This window comes from Strix aluco, chromosome 5 (assembly GCF_031877795.1).
Source record: "Strix aluco isolate bStrAlu1 chromosome 5, bStrAlu1.hap1, whole genome shotgun sequence".
NCBI classification, from domain to species: Eukaryota; Metazoa; Chordata; class Aves; order Strigiformes; family Strigidae; genus Strix; species Strix aluco.
This window is the reverse complement of record NC_133935.1, coordinates 5,696,220-5,711,137: the sequence shown is the minus strand read 5'-3', so window position 1 is coordinate 5,711,137 and position 14,918 is coordinate 5,696,220. Positions and strand designations below refer to the sequence as shown.

The 14,918-nt window shown below is 43.1% G+C and overlaps 1 protein-coding gene across 1 annotated transcript; it reads right to left on the bottom strand.

The window, feature by feature from the left end:
• NOBOX (NOBOX oogenesis homeobox) lies at positions 1–14,573 on the bottom strand. The gene is made up of 8 exons (XM_074825435.1): positions 14,053–14,573; positions 13,535–13,641; positions 12,863–12,981; positions 11,843–11,976; positions 4,382–4,652; positions 3,467–3,816; positions 1,291–1,638; positions 1–695 (listed from the first exon to the last, which is right to left on the bottom strand). Exons 1-8 carry the CDS (start codon positions 14,441–14,443, stop codon positions 670–672), a joined length of 1,746 nt encoding a protein of 581 aa, XP_074681536.1. The 5' UTR covers positions 14,444–14,573; the 3' UTR covers positions 1–669.
• Positions 14,574–14,918: the final 345 nt, after the last annotated feature.

The window sequence follows — 14,918 nt, the reverse complement described above, 5'->3', positions numbered from 1 at the left end:
ACACATTCAAACCTATCTACAATTCAAACGGGATGCTAAACAATTAATAATTGATAGGGATCAGGTTACATTACCAGCATTTATAGTTACAGTTTTGCTGCCATTTATTGTTACAGTTTTATGTTGAAAATAATTTTTTAAAAAAGTAATTCAAGGCTAGCAAACACCAAACCAATGGTGGACTTCTGACGACACTTCTTTCACTGTCTGGAGTCCCTGAAATTAGGTGAAGTTTATGGAGTTCCTCCCCATTTTGCAAATGTCTTATTCTTCCTGGGCTCTCTTCCCACGTATTCCAGGATGCCAGCCACACCTTCTGACTCCTGCACCATCTGGAATTTCCACCTACCCAGGGGACTCTGGTGCCTGTATCAGCTCTTTCCTGTCTGTGCTCCTCAAGATTAGAATTCATTAAGAAGAAGAATGTCAGGAGTTTTGAAAAAAACACAGACCAGAAGCTTTCATTGATTGAAATTTCCCTGCTTCTTCCCTCAGCAGGAAAATAATCATGGCAAAAAGAAAAAAAAATACAACCCCCCAAAAAACCCCACACCAAAAGAGTGCTTCTGTTGCAAATATTATTATTCTTGTCTCTGTCTCTTCTTATTTTGCAGAGTTTAAAATGGCAATGTTTCCTCTTCCTTTAGGTTTTTTCCTCAGAGTGCAGCATCAGTCATTATTTTCTTCTTGAATATCTGAAGAAAAAACAGATTCATAAAAAAATGTGATCTCACATGACACAGAATACCTTGAATTTTTTCAACTGTTTTATATTTCAAAATGAGACATACACTCCCCCCCTCCCCCAATATTGAAGGCATATGACACCTTTCAACAAATCTAGAGTAAGGTAATTTTTTTCCAAAATAAAAGTCTGAAAATGGAAATCCAAACAGAAAGCTCTCCCTTCCCTTTCCCCTTCCCCTCTTCTTGTTCAAGAAATTCTGCCTTGAAGAGAGGTGTCTATGTCTCTGAAAATCTTAGAAATAATCGGTCCTGGGTAGCCATTCAGCTCACAACAGACAATGTCTGACAGAGGACAGAACCTTGCCATCTATTTTACTGACCTGTAAGTCCCCGTTTCTAAAAATATATGAATCTGAGAACTAGATATAGGATAATGAGACCAGTCTTGGACAGCAACACAGGGAAAAAAAAATGTTCCATTCGTGCCACAGTTTTGATCCTGCATTCAGAGGAGCTACTGCTGTCTTGGAACTCTTTCCTTATCCCTCACTTCTCCAAAAAAAAAAAAAAATAAAAATAAAAATCAGCTGGCCTTTCAGTTACCAACAATAGTCTCTCCTTTCTTGCTGGTGCCCTCTACTTCCTCTCTTTCAGCAAACGATGTCAACTCTGGCTCTGTTTGGAGGTTCTGGTATGAACTCTGGTCTGGTGGTGTCACTCCCTTTTGTTTTCCAGTATGTGGCATGGATCCCAGTGTTGTTCCATTGGGCACTTGAAGAAAACATGGAGAGGAGGGCAGGCAAGACGGCTGAGTGTAGGAAATCTGCTCTGTGAAGTACTGTCCTCCTGCTGTGCTAGAAAATGGCATTTGTGAGAGCAGCTGATTCGAGAATGGAGCTCCCTGCACGTAGAAATCATTCCAGGGGACAGCCTGATAGGCAGGGATGCCTGCTGAGGAAAAAGCAACAAAGAAAGGACAAAATCATGAAAATAAGGAAAGGAGGATTAAAGCCATGTATGTGTAAAAATGTGTACGTTGTGCTTAAGAGAGCACGCTCAGTGCAAATACAGTATTACAGTTACACCTGGTTACTTCAGCAGAGCAGACATCGCACATAGACGAAGGTTAACTTTGTTGTTTACATTGCAGTTTATTTATCCAAAACATTGTTATTAGGAGGAAAAACTTAGGAAGTTCATAGCATTGTTATAACCTAAAAACCATGATGCCACTTCAGCACATATCCTGAGTGTATTGATATCAGAGACACACACTGCCCATTTTTTTTCCTCCATTCCTATTTTCCAAGTTATTTCTGCAAACCATAAGCTGGCTGCTTAATCTTCACTTTCATTTATAAAAGCAGCAACCCAGGAAGTAGGAATGTTTTTTAATTAATATCTATCATTCAGCTAAACTGCTCACTTTCTTACATGCTGAAGGAGGAATTATGGGTGTGCCTACACTGACAGGCTGGTTCCCTCCCCACTGCACTGCTGGAACCCCAGGCCCTGGTCATCTACATTAGAACAGTCACAGGATCCCCTCCTTGAACAGAAGAGCCACGTGCTGCTGATTGTGCTCCAGGCAGAAGTATGGAATAAAACAACATCAACTCTACTTCTGTTCCTTCAACAATCCTCCAACTTTATCATTCCTAACAAGGCTTGTACCTTTACACATCCCTTTACGCTCGCACGACATACCCCAAGGCATGCAACACACACTTCTGGCATCACGCTATAAAAACATTAATTTGGTGAGCTGGGACACAGCCCTCTCATTACTTCTGGCACTTCAGACTGACAAAACACAGAAAATAATAATTGTGCCTTGCAACCAGAGAGGAGAGCCAGGCCGAGCGTGCTGCCAACCTGTTTTGGAGAATGTTAGCCATGAACAGTGTGAACATGAGCCAGCTTGCACCCCTCAGCCTGTGAGTCAGGCTTCTCTCTCTGACAAGGTCCACAAAAACGGTACAAAAACAGGAGCAGCATCTGTGATCTGAAGACTCTTTAATTTAATTTAACTTAAATTAAAAACCCGGCAGTCTGAGCAAATAAACTGCAATAGTTTATCTTTTGGCTGTACTTGGGCTTTAACAACTTCAAAATACAAATCCCTGACACAAAACAAGGAGGCTGACAATGTCATTTCTACCTAGTTACTTTTTAGAAAATTATGCTGAAGTGCTTTAATCAAAGTGGTGTTGCAAATGCATGTCAGAGGAAGAAAAAGAAAGAAGCTATACTTCTGTTGGCCCCTGTCCCTAATTCTCTTTTTTTGTGCTACTCCAAGATATGTAACATTGTTTCAAAGTGGTTTCTGCAGAAGCCCAGCAGTTCCAAGCCTGTTTTCCTTCCTGTCTCCAACTATTCCATCTGCTGGGGCAGTTTTTTCACTTTGCACATGCACCAAAGGCATGTTAGTTTGCACAACACTACACTCCTAAAAAAAAAAAAAAAAAAAAAAAAAAAGTTATCTCTCCATTTCAGACAAAACCATTGCACCACCTGACATATTCATGTGGTAACACTCCGACATGCAGCCTACATAGTAACTTTTGATTCAAATTAATGGGTTGCTCAGCACTTTAAAAAAAAAAAAAAAAAAGGAAATTAAAAAAGAGATGGGCAGCATATATATATTTGTGCAAGTATCTGCACGTTCCTTCTTTCTGTCACAGTCCTCGGTAAAACCGCTGATCATCCTGAATGTTTCAGGGTATTGTTTAGTTACTTCAGAGGTCTGGGGTGCCAAAAGCTTTCCGAGATTTACCCGAGTTTCCACTTGGCTGCTGTAACAAGAGCTGTCCCCCCATGTGGTTTTGTGCGCGGTCTTGTGTGGCTGCTGCTGCCGCCTCGTAGGTCACGACTCCGCTGTTACCAGGGGCGGCGAGGAAAGTGGGCTGGGACTCGGGGGGCGTCGTGGGAGTGAGGCGGACACTGGAGAGGACGTTGCTGGCCAGGTGGCCTGGCAGATGGTGGAACTGGGAGAGCTGGTGCTGCTGGGGATAGTGGGGCAGCTGGTAGATTCCACCCTGGCTGCTGTACTGACAGTACATGGTCTCTAGGTTGCCTGCTGCCTCCAGCTGCTCAGGGTAATTGCAGGAAACTGGTGAACTCAAGCTGCAAAGCGAGGGGAGATTCAGAGATCAAAGTAGGGTCACAGCTACAGCAACCTGTACAGTAAACAACTGTTACATCTTCCCCTTGACAGCTCCTTCAACCCTGATCTGACTCCAAACCTTCCTCCCAAACGCCAGGCACTGGACAAGGGTAACAGAAACCACTTGAGCCAAGTGCTTTCACAGCAGGATTCCTTAACGATGCTCGTTAGTGGCGATTACCGTTCCTTTAGTTCTTCCTGCTCTCCAAAGCACACCCCGATGCTTAAAACATCCCTCTCTCAAGGATTCCTTTTCACTGAACCCCACTGTCGCTTGACAGGCATGCAATTCTGAAAGGCTCTGATTAAAGGTATCACTTTTCTGATAGCAGGTGCCCAGTCTTACTACGCACATTATACACCTTTTCACACTCTATTTAAAGGACATTCTCACTCTCCTGTCTAACTTTTTTCACTTATGTTCCCACCCATTTCCTTGCCCCGTGTCCCCCCTTCACCCTCCCAAGGTTTCTCCCAGGGTTCAGTTTTTTCATCTCCCTCAAAGTCAATCTCATCGATTCCTACCCTTGATTCTGGATGCTGTAAGTGAAGGCTTCCCTGGAGCCATTTTCCTGTCTGGACAAGCTGCATTCACTGTCGGGAGTGTCCAGCACCAAGGGAACGATGTGAGCCTGGGGGTTGAAGGACAGACCAAGAGGTAGGCTGGCCCTGCGGATGGGTGGAGGGCTGGGGAGACTAGGGAAGGGCTCCATCCTGCTGGAACTGAAGCTGAGCGGTGGTAACGCCTTTGTCGGAACTGCTTCACAAGATGCCACCATTCCTGCCACTGAAGAGACTGTGAATAAAAAGAGAGACTGTCACACTGTGCTGTCATACTGAAAATAAGAAGGAGGAAGCAGAGGGAATGACAAGAGTGGCACAACAGGAAAGCAAGATGTCAGTGAAAGAGCGGAGGTTAACTGATGGGAATAAAGGTAAACAAGTACCAGCACTGCTGCTGGGAAGCAAAAGGGAGTATAGCAAGCTCTCTGGAACAGAGGATGATGTTTATTGGTTAAATAAAATTACCTTCATGATTTCAGTCTCTGCATACTGGATTTATTCAGCTCTCAAGAAGGTAGCCAAATGAAGCAAAGTACTTCCTGGAAAAAAGCCAGGTACAATCCCCCAGCCATCTTCCATCTCTACTGTCCTCCGGGAAGAGTGTGCTGCACAGATTACCCTTTTGAAAAATTAAACTGTGCTTTGAAAGAAACAAAAATGCGCCTTTAGAGATCAGATTTCTAGGCCATTTTTTAACCAAATTTTCACTCATGGTTAGGCCTCTGACGAGTCATGAAAAAAAAAAAATTAAAAAAGAAATGTCAGCTGAAGGGTCTTGGGAAAAAGAAGCTGGGAGATGCAAAAGGAAACCAACACCTTTTGGTTGCTAGAATCTTGTTTGGTGACCCGTCTCCTCAGTCACTGCTGGAAAAAGAGAGAGGAACAGTTTCCTACAGAGCAGCCTCTGTGGAAAGAGGACAATATAGGAAACGAAAAGGTCAGAATCACGTACGTTGATGATCCAGAGTAACAAGTACACATAGAAGTTCAAGAAGTTTGCACGTGGTGCAAGAGAACAAGATTCTCTTCTATTAAGCCAAATAGCAAATTATTTCTCTCTTGAGAAGTATGACCATCAGGTACGCAAGACACAACCTGAAATGATTTTTCGAGTCTAGCTAGGCTGAACCAGCACAAGGATGAGGCAGATATGAGAAAATACCACTGACTGTTCAGGTAAAGTCGTTCTACTCCCACACATTGTAAAGCATTCAGGGAAAGCTAGTAGCATGGACACTTTACGGCTGTACTTCACCCTTGCAGGCATACAGAGTAACACCAAATGTACTCCACCAGGTGTGAACCAAAGGCCTTAAGCTTAAAAACCTAAACATAAAGCTGCCACAGCAAGCATGAGCAACCTTTAGAGAATTTCTGAACGCGTGCCCAGAGAGCTGATAAGGAGATTTCACTTCAACGCCTTGCAGCACCATTTCTCAGACTCCCCAGTGTGCTGTGCAATTGCATCTACCTTTACTGCATCTTCTTCCCACATCAATTATTTTTTCCAATGTGGAAACTATGGAGAGAGGGAGTCATGACATTTCAATGTAAAGTTGAATAGCCCTGATTTTGGGCTCATTTAGAAAACTATAGCAAGATCTAGGATGGCATCTCTAAAGCATTCACGTGCCCAGGCAATTCTCAGTGGTTTATTTTTTCTATTTGAACACATTATTTCTCTATGTCAGGCAGCATGTATGATGCAGTAGTCACATTCCTGGTTTTTGACACAGCACAGATCTAGTCCCACACAACAAAGCATTAGTCAGGACAACATTTAGTTTCCTCACAAGTCAAAATGGCTTAGCCAGAAATGAAGCTGAAGATCTCTTCTGGGTTTTGGGGTTTTTTTTAAACCTTCATTTGCACTGGTTCTCCTAACCATTCTGCCCCAGAATGTAGCAGTTCACACAAACATTATGCAACAGCAGCCCCGTGGGGCACAATTTACCTGAAAAACAGTCTATATCCAGATAAAGCTTCAGTTTAATAATGACAGCAGGATTAGCTAGTCTACAGATGGTCTTAGTCTTGCCCAGGATGAATACAAGCAGTGTTAAAAACATAGCCCAGGAAATCACTTCTAAACCCACTTTCACACCTACTAAGAATTCAGTTCTGTTTTTTGAAATATTTGCAACATTTAGTGCAGATAATCTTTCTGGATCAGGGCAACAGGACCCACGGGCAATGAGATCATGAAGACAGCATACTCAGCCTCCAAAGAGCTGGTTCAGCCTTTTCTAAAGTTTCTTCTACTTCTCTATCCTTTCAACGAAAGTCACTGAATTTGTATCTTATCTTCTGAATAAAGTCACAAATGCAGTAAGAACAAACAATTCCCAAAGAAGTAATATCTGCTAGATCTGACACTATATTTAGAGACATTCCAGCATCTTGTTCGATGATGAATTCTGATCACTGATTTGAAACAATACTTACATTTTACAATTCTGTTGCTCTTCCTGACATTGACGTAGAGAGATAGATAACCTCAGAAGGCTTTCTAGTGAACACGGGAATGAAACAATAGGAATTTTGTTTATTACACCCATTATTTCTGGGTTTTCAGTCCATGAGACAACCTTGGGAATTTCTGGAGAGCAATTTAGTAATTTGCAGCTTCAGATCTCTGAACCAGTCCTGGCACTACACTTGTCTTGACTTAAGAATGGCTATTCTGTGTCTTCAGCTAGACAACTGTCTTCCCCCCACTGTAGCTGCTTTCTCAACATCCTATCAGAGTTAAGAGACCCATTCTTTAATGCAAATAGCTTCCAATGAATGGGACAGTCTTAAATTAACAAGAATGGATGTGCATATTTCTGTCGGGATGACCGTGACTTCGGTCTTTCACCAGTCTTGAAGGAGGCTGAGGCCTATTCTAGAGAGGTGCCCATCAGCTTACAAGAGAGTACGGTTTCAACTGTGAGACTATGTTCTAGGAAGCTGCTTTCACTGCTGTTAACAGACCAGGTCATGTGCACAAGATTTGTTACCCAAGTGACACCTATCTCCATTGCAGCCCTTCCTCTTGTCATCAGCCACACGTGACTTTCTTAGTCAAGCACTCGTTGTGTTGACTCCAAAAGGCCTTGGCATGAGACGCCTGCGATGATTCTGGCAGTTAACTGTGGATCTGCTCGCAGACTGTTTGGGAGGCCGGGGACAGTGATTGCAACTGTTGAACAAGCCCAGTGTTGGGCACGACGCAGCTGATGTTGTTTACATGCTGAACAACCAGTCTAACCTCAGATGGTCTACTTGCTAGGGCTGCTTTCTCAAGCATCAAATCAAGAGTGCAGCAAAAGGCTCTATTATTATGAGTCTCTACATCATACACTATCCAAGCCAGTTTCTTTTAATGAAACATGCCTATGTAATTGCAGCATTTACTGGAACATTAAGGGTCATCACAAAGCTTTCATAGATACATCCTCTTCTTGAAATTATGAGAAATACATTTCTCTTGTAAATGACATCTTGAAAGCAGACAAAATATTAACCAAGCTTAGGAGCAGCGGCATTCTTCATTTAATGGACTGAAGATCAGTAAACCAACTTCAGTCTCTAACTGCATTGCTTTGAGAAGTGCGTCAGTCTGATCCTCTTCTGGATTTTCAGTAGCCCAGAACTTACCACTTTTTAAAAGGTGTGACTCTTGCTTGCCGTGTCAGCTACACATCATCAGCTTTAAAGTAATTTGTTCAAAAGCCAGAATCCCGTAAGTGAAGTCATTAGAGCTTGTCATTCATTTACCGCTCTTTGACAGATCACACCTAACTTCAACCAATTGGTCCCAGGACTTCCATTTCAATCCCACCTCTGCCACTGAATAATCATCTTGCTATTTGCATAAGATACACCAGCATAGGCTGGGCTTCTGACAGGTGTCCTCAGCAAAATAGCCACATGAAACAAAATTATTTCCTGCAGAAGCACCAGTGGGGCTGAAGAATCTCCTCCTGCAAGCCAGGTGCATAGAAAGTAACTTCTTTCTAAAGGATCAACGCTAAAGAAAACGTAAGCCAGTGTTTTAAGTCAATGAATCACAGATATATATATATGTCTGTAAGTGAGACAAAAAAAGAAAAACTTCAAATAACTGCAAATGTAAAAAAAACCTCCATTAATTTAAAGCAAGCTACCTGTCTAGGAAAAGTAGTAAAAAAAAAAAAAAATAATTCTAAGATCAAAGCAAGCTCAAGATTGAATTTCTGAAGCACAGAAGTCTCTTATGGCAAGTTGTGTAGCTAATATCAAAATTAAAAGCCATAACTGCCAGCAAGGTAGAGAACATCTCAAACATAACTTGCTGGAATTTTTAATCAGCTTGTTTGGAGAACCGTACAAAAGAGTAGGACATAAAAATCCCCCAAACAAACCGACAGTCAGAACTACTGGCTAGAGCAAGGAAAAGCAATGGAAAAGGTGGCACTGAACACTCTCTAAAGGTGTCAGGTAACAGATCATACAGTTCTCATGCACTTTAAGTCATTCACTTGTCCTGCTGAAAGTGGTCAAACACGTTGCTACCAAGGAAAGCACCTGAGTAGCCGCTCAACGAGGCCACAGGCTCTGGGTGCAGCTGCACCACTGTGCACAGGTCACAGATTGTTTTGCTGAAACCTGCCATGAGCTGTTTCCACAAGAGCTCCTTTTACTAAGCAATTAGTTTTGCCTTGTAAATTGATGACCTTTTTATTCTTTTGTTCCCTCTTATTTTGCTTCTGTTACTTTGGATTTTATCCTATCCAAGTTTTATCTCCTTCATTTTCTGAGATATTCTAATAAAAGAAAACAGGTGGACCCTGGACGGCCCTATTTATTGAAGCTTTTTTTCTGAACAAGGAGGATGAATGAATTTAAAAGTCACATTGTCTTTCATTTTTTTCCCCGTTTCATTTTCTGCTTTCATTCTTAGAGAGGCAAGTCTGCCTATGCAATGCTAGATAACAAAAAAAGCAAGTTTCATTCCCCATGGCTGTGTAATCCCACATCTAGTAAGGCAAAATTACGACTGGAGCTTTTTGTGAGACTGGGCCATGCAGAGCTGTCTTCTGTGAGGACTCTCTACACCTAGTAAGTCTTTTCCCTCAGAGGGAGTACTGACTTAGGTCTCTACTCTGCCCAGGCACCAATTCTCCCATGACTTGTAGGAACATAATTTTTAAGACTTCCACCTTCCGTCAAATTTGATTAAACAAATTTGGGTGGCAGGATGGGTTTCATAAACAAAGAGAATGTGTGGCTCATTACCCAGACCACATTCCTCCCTTCCCTCAGGAAACCAGGTTAAAAAAATCAATCACCAAATCTCACAGCTTGTGTGCATTAGCAAAACAGGTCTCTTTTCTGAAAAGTGATTTAGAAAAGGTACTTTTTTCCCCCCAACAGATCTGTATCTGGAAAGTATTTACCAGCCTTAGATGACACAAATAGATTTCATTACTTTTTGCCCAGCATGACTTAAAGAGAACAAGGGGAAGCTTGTTCCCTCCCACAGATCTAGAGAATGGAGTACATTCTCATCTTCACACGTCCTTAACACTGAAGATATGGGGGTTTCAGACAAGCAGAGGAAGCATGTGTTTCATAAAAGCTAGATGCATACACAGTAAAGGCAATGGTCAGCAGCAAGTTCAAAGGATTCAAGGAGTAAAAACCAAGCTATCTTTATCGCTCATTTTCTCACATACCCAGTCCACTCACGGGGAAATTCATTTGCCCTTTTTCTTCCCTACACATTGCACAAAGAATTCAGACAGGACATTTCTCTCCTATCAGAAAGATTGCATCCCAGTGTGCAGATTACCCAGAAATAAATTGCTCAATACAGACAGATGACAAGATCACATCCCTGAATGAAACTATTTCTCTAACAGCCATACTCTCTCTTGACTAAATAACATGTCTGCAGATGTACTTTACAAACCAGGAGAGTTCTGAATACAAGTGTAGAAATATGAGGATGTTTGCTTTGGTTCCTTTAAATGAATTATTTTGCAAAATCTTGGTCTTTATTTAATTAAATACAGGACTCAACAGACTGCACCACTTCATCATTCTGGGAAGCAGAGAATCATTCAAACACTTTCACCATATTTACTCTGCTGCAAGAAGAAGTGGAAAAACTGGAACTGAATTACAGCCATATTGGTTAAACAGCTCATAGAATTGACTACCGTAGTCCTTGCCTTGAGACTATGACAGGCAAATCTGAATGACAGAAGTGCTTAAATACAGTATCAAGAAAGTATCTCAATTAAGTACTTTAAGTATACATATCTACTTATTAGTATTCTAAACTTATTGATACAATCTCATAGTTGCTTTCTACAGTGCCAAAATATTTTTAAGGTGTCAGCACTATTAAAAATATGTTAAAGGCTTTGGGTCATTATTAGAAAATGACTTGCACAGAACTGCCCTTAATACTGATAACCCTGTATATATTTGGAATACAATGATGGGGCAGAAATGATGGCACAAAATTCAGAAGAATTAATTACACTGGGAAGCAGGAAAATAGGCACAGTAGTACCACATGTCAGCACATCTATTGCTTGGGATATCCATCCTTAAGGAAGCGGTGAAATCCTCAACATTTTGGAAATATTTTCAAGTTGTGCCAACTCGGAAAAGTAAACATATGTAGGAAGTGCTTCGGGGAACATTCCTGACTCTAGGGAATGCTCTGATACTCCACACGTGAATACACAGTTGAACAAATCCTCTCTTTTTGGTTGCCATTAATCTTTAAAGTCTAAGTGCATCTCAGGTAGAACACTGGTCCAAGAGCACACCCCACTGACTTTCAACAACACTGCAACGGCAATTAAGCCGCATGCTTAAGAACTCAACTAGTCTCACTCCCTCAAGGTCTTGCATGAAATGGAAAATTGCACTGGCTGGAGAAGTAAAGGAACCTCCTTTGGAGATTGAAAGGCATGGAGTACCTGAGGAAGGCTCTACCACACCGAGTTATACAATGCACCTGCCTCATACAGCTCACTGGACTACAGGTTGTAGCCAGAATGTTACAGTCTAAAACAGAATATGGGATGTGTGTATGTAATAGCCAGAATAATATTTTCATCATCATTCAGAGGAGCAGTGTCAAACACCTATAACAGAAGAATGTCCCAATCACATATCCTTATGAAGTCATATTGCTGGCTTGTACCAGGACGTGAATAAGGACTGCAAATTTGTCTCTGGCACTAGCACAGAGGCATCACCGTGCTGGTACGTAGCTGGTAGATACTCAGCTAGCAGAGAGCTGTTAAACCCGGTGTCAATTTTCGCACTGATGGCATAGGGCTCTCACATCACCTTCCCTGAATTGTTTGGGAACCTACCAGCATCCCCAGCTAATGCTGCAGCTATGCAAAATACTTGTGCTGATGGGGGTCTCACCTGAGGAGGAGGCAAGCGGTGCAGGATGTCCACTGAGCAGGCTGGAGTAGTTCCCAGCTGTAGTGTCTACTCTCAGCATGGCAGACGGGTCGTGAGCAATGTCAGGCAGTGGAGGCATGGGCAGAAGAGGTGCCCTGGAGGTATACACAAAGGGTATGAGCACGGACCGGAGGAAAACATGAGACATTACGGCAAAAAACTCACTCTTTTAACTATCCTACGATGGGAAAACCCTAGATCACTAGCGGGTGGAAAGGGAAAGCGCTGGCTGACTTGTGAGTGCAAGCAGGAACAGTGCAAGGGATGCTGTATCAACAGGACATGGGGAAGTGGCCCCAGGTGACTAGAGCAGAAATCAGGCAGGTGGTCTCTAATCTTTCACTTAAATATTTCTTTTTTCATTCTGTTTTCTTCATGGGAAGACCCTCTCTCCAAATTGCTATAAATACCTCCCTGTGGAGACTTCTTCCCTCCCTCCCTCTTGAAAGGCCACATATCCTCTCACATACTCCCTTCTTCCACCCCCCAAGAAACATCCCCTGCTCACCTGTGAAAGGTGCTAGCTCGTATTTCTTCAAAGAAGCCCGTGACTCTGTAAAACTGATCTACACAAGCAGCATTTCCATCACCAAGTGAAAATCCATGGAAATGGAAAGTGATGGTGGGAGGACTCAGATAAAAGAATTCCCAAGTGCCTGGCCAATGCATTCACAGAAACTAAAAGTGAAGGGGTGATTCCACAGACCTTTTCTGTCTCATCCCCTGCTCTCTACACAACTTCAGCAACAGGGATTTCAACAATTTCATTTAAAACAGTGCTACAGGTTAATCAAAAGAGCTCTTAAGTGGGCCCACTACAATTTGCCCAGAAATCCATCAGGCTGGAGAATACAGAGGACAGGCTACCGAGGTCCAACTCAATAGTTAGCTCTCCACAGCTTAAATGTAAAGGGGAAATGGCAAAGGGAAAGATCTAATGCATGAGGTATCGTGGAGAAATGAGAAGACAAAGTCCCTCACCCATAACCATCTGACCCAAAGGGGACTGACAGAGCTGATGATGTTGGATATTTTTTGTTGCCTTTCACACTCATCTTCTCCGATTTTCGCCACTTTGCCCTGCGATTCTGAAACCAGACCTGATAAACGGAAAGAAAGGATATATTCAGAGAGGAAACCATCTACGCATGGGGACACAGGCAACAAATCAGCAATGGCTGTCTCCACACGCCACCAGGTGACGCCAGAAACCTTTCTTCCAGAAAAAGGAACCTCGAGAAGCCTTCGTTCCTGAGAATCTTCAAGATTCATTACAACCAGAAAAAGATCATAACAGCAGAAAGATACCCCCAAACACCAGTTTGGTTTGTTGCCCACGATCTTCAAGATAAAGAGATTAACTCCAATCTCCTTAGCCTCTTTCACCTACCCATTAAGCGTTTCATCTTAGGAAATGGGAAGAGATGGAGCACACAACCACAGACTCCACTGCCCTCGTGGGTGGGGTAGCTGGTTGTGCAGAGTCATCCCCCTGGGCTCTCTTGTCACCAGTGCCAGGGGCAGCCTCTATCCCATTACTCACGAGCTCCTTTTTCCTTCCTACTCAAGCTCCTCCCTCCCTGCCCGGACCCTCTCCCTGTCATTTTTCTGCACAGAACCCACGGTCAGCACCGCTGCCCACACAGGCATTACCATGATACGTTGCGGCGTTACACCAATCACAGCAGCGATCTCCTTCCTCTTCTCACTGTCTGGGTAGCGGTCTTCTTGGAACATCTTCTCCAACTCTTCTAACTGCTCTAGAAACCATGCATTGTTCAAAGAGAAAGAGGTGGAGGGTATGTGACAAGAAAACAAAACCGAAATAACCCAAAAGAAAAAAGACAGGGGAAAAACAAAGCATTTTTTACTATACTTAGAAATACACTAACAACATAAAAGATTTTTATTTTTGAAAGTAAACCACAAAAACAAATAAAAATCTCCTTCCACAGTAAAACAAACAACACTACTAGCGATACTTCAAATACAAGGCACTTGGCAACCTTTATTTGAAGAAGTTTTCACACATCTAATAGTGTAGAACGCATTGCAATGCCAGTTAGAGCAGTTCAGCACCTCCATGCTGTGCCTTCAGGATGGTAAAGGAAACATCAGCACCACTGGCACTACAAGTGCCACTGTCTGCCAGTGGGTCCCCCATTATCTACCTGCACTATAGAAGGTGCGCGACTTCTTCCTGGCTGGTTGTAGAATTTCTGGATTCTCAAGAAACTCTTTTTTCCCCTTGGTCCCATCATGGCTACTCCCAGATTCCAGGACTGAAGACACTCTGTAGGATTGCTGAGCGGCAGCGCTGGTTGAGGCGCATTTGGATGATCGGCGAGTAGCTGGGCCACACACATCCTGCCTGCAGAGATCTCCAGGGATTCCACTAGATGCTTTCTCAGCGCACATCCCACTTCTGTCAGTACTTTTTTTCTTCTTTGCCTCCTTTTCAATCCCATCAGAGTAATAACCTTCACACTGTTCATGTGACCCTGACTGACCCGCGGGCTCCCGTGCAAATTCAACCACAGAAAGGGGGGTCAGAGCCTTCATGTCACTGAGGAAATCTGACAGCTGCCCACACACTGAGGCAAGGTCGAACTGGCCGTCAAGGGCTGCCGAGTCTCGGGAAGTCGACCCCGTTGCCTGCAGGGTGCAGTATCTTCCATCTTCCTCCTCCTTCTCTACACGGCTGATCGTGTCTTCTGTTCCCAAGGCATCTTCAACATTTTCCTTTATAGCTGTGCTTTGGAATGCAGATAGCACACTGCTCCCTGTACCATGCCCACCAATGGCTTCAACATCTACCACAAAGTGCGTGGTATTCCGCAACACGTCCTCCTTCTTGTCCTTGCACTCTACAAGGGAAAAATGAAAAACACCCCCCCGCCTCACATGCACACTGCCTAAGCCTGGATGGCATGGGGAAAAAGGGTGTGCCTGGATAGGAAGTTTCAGTTGTGGGAGAAGGAAAACACTACAGAATGAAACCCAGAGTGGAAAGAAGTAGAGTTCAAAATAAAGACTG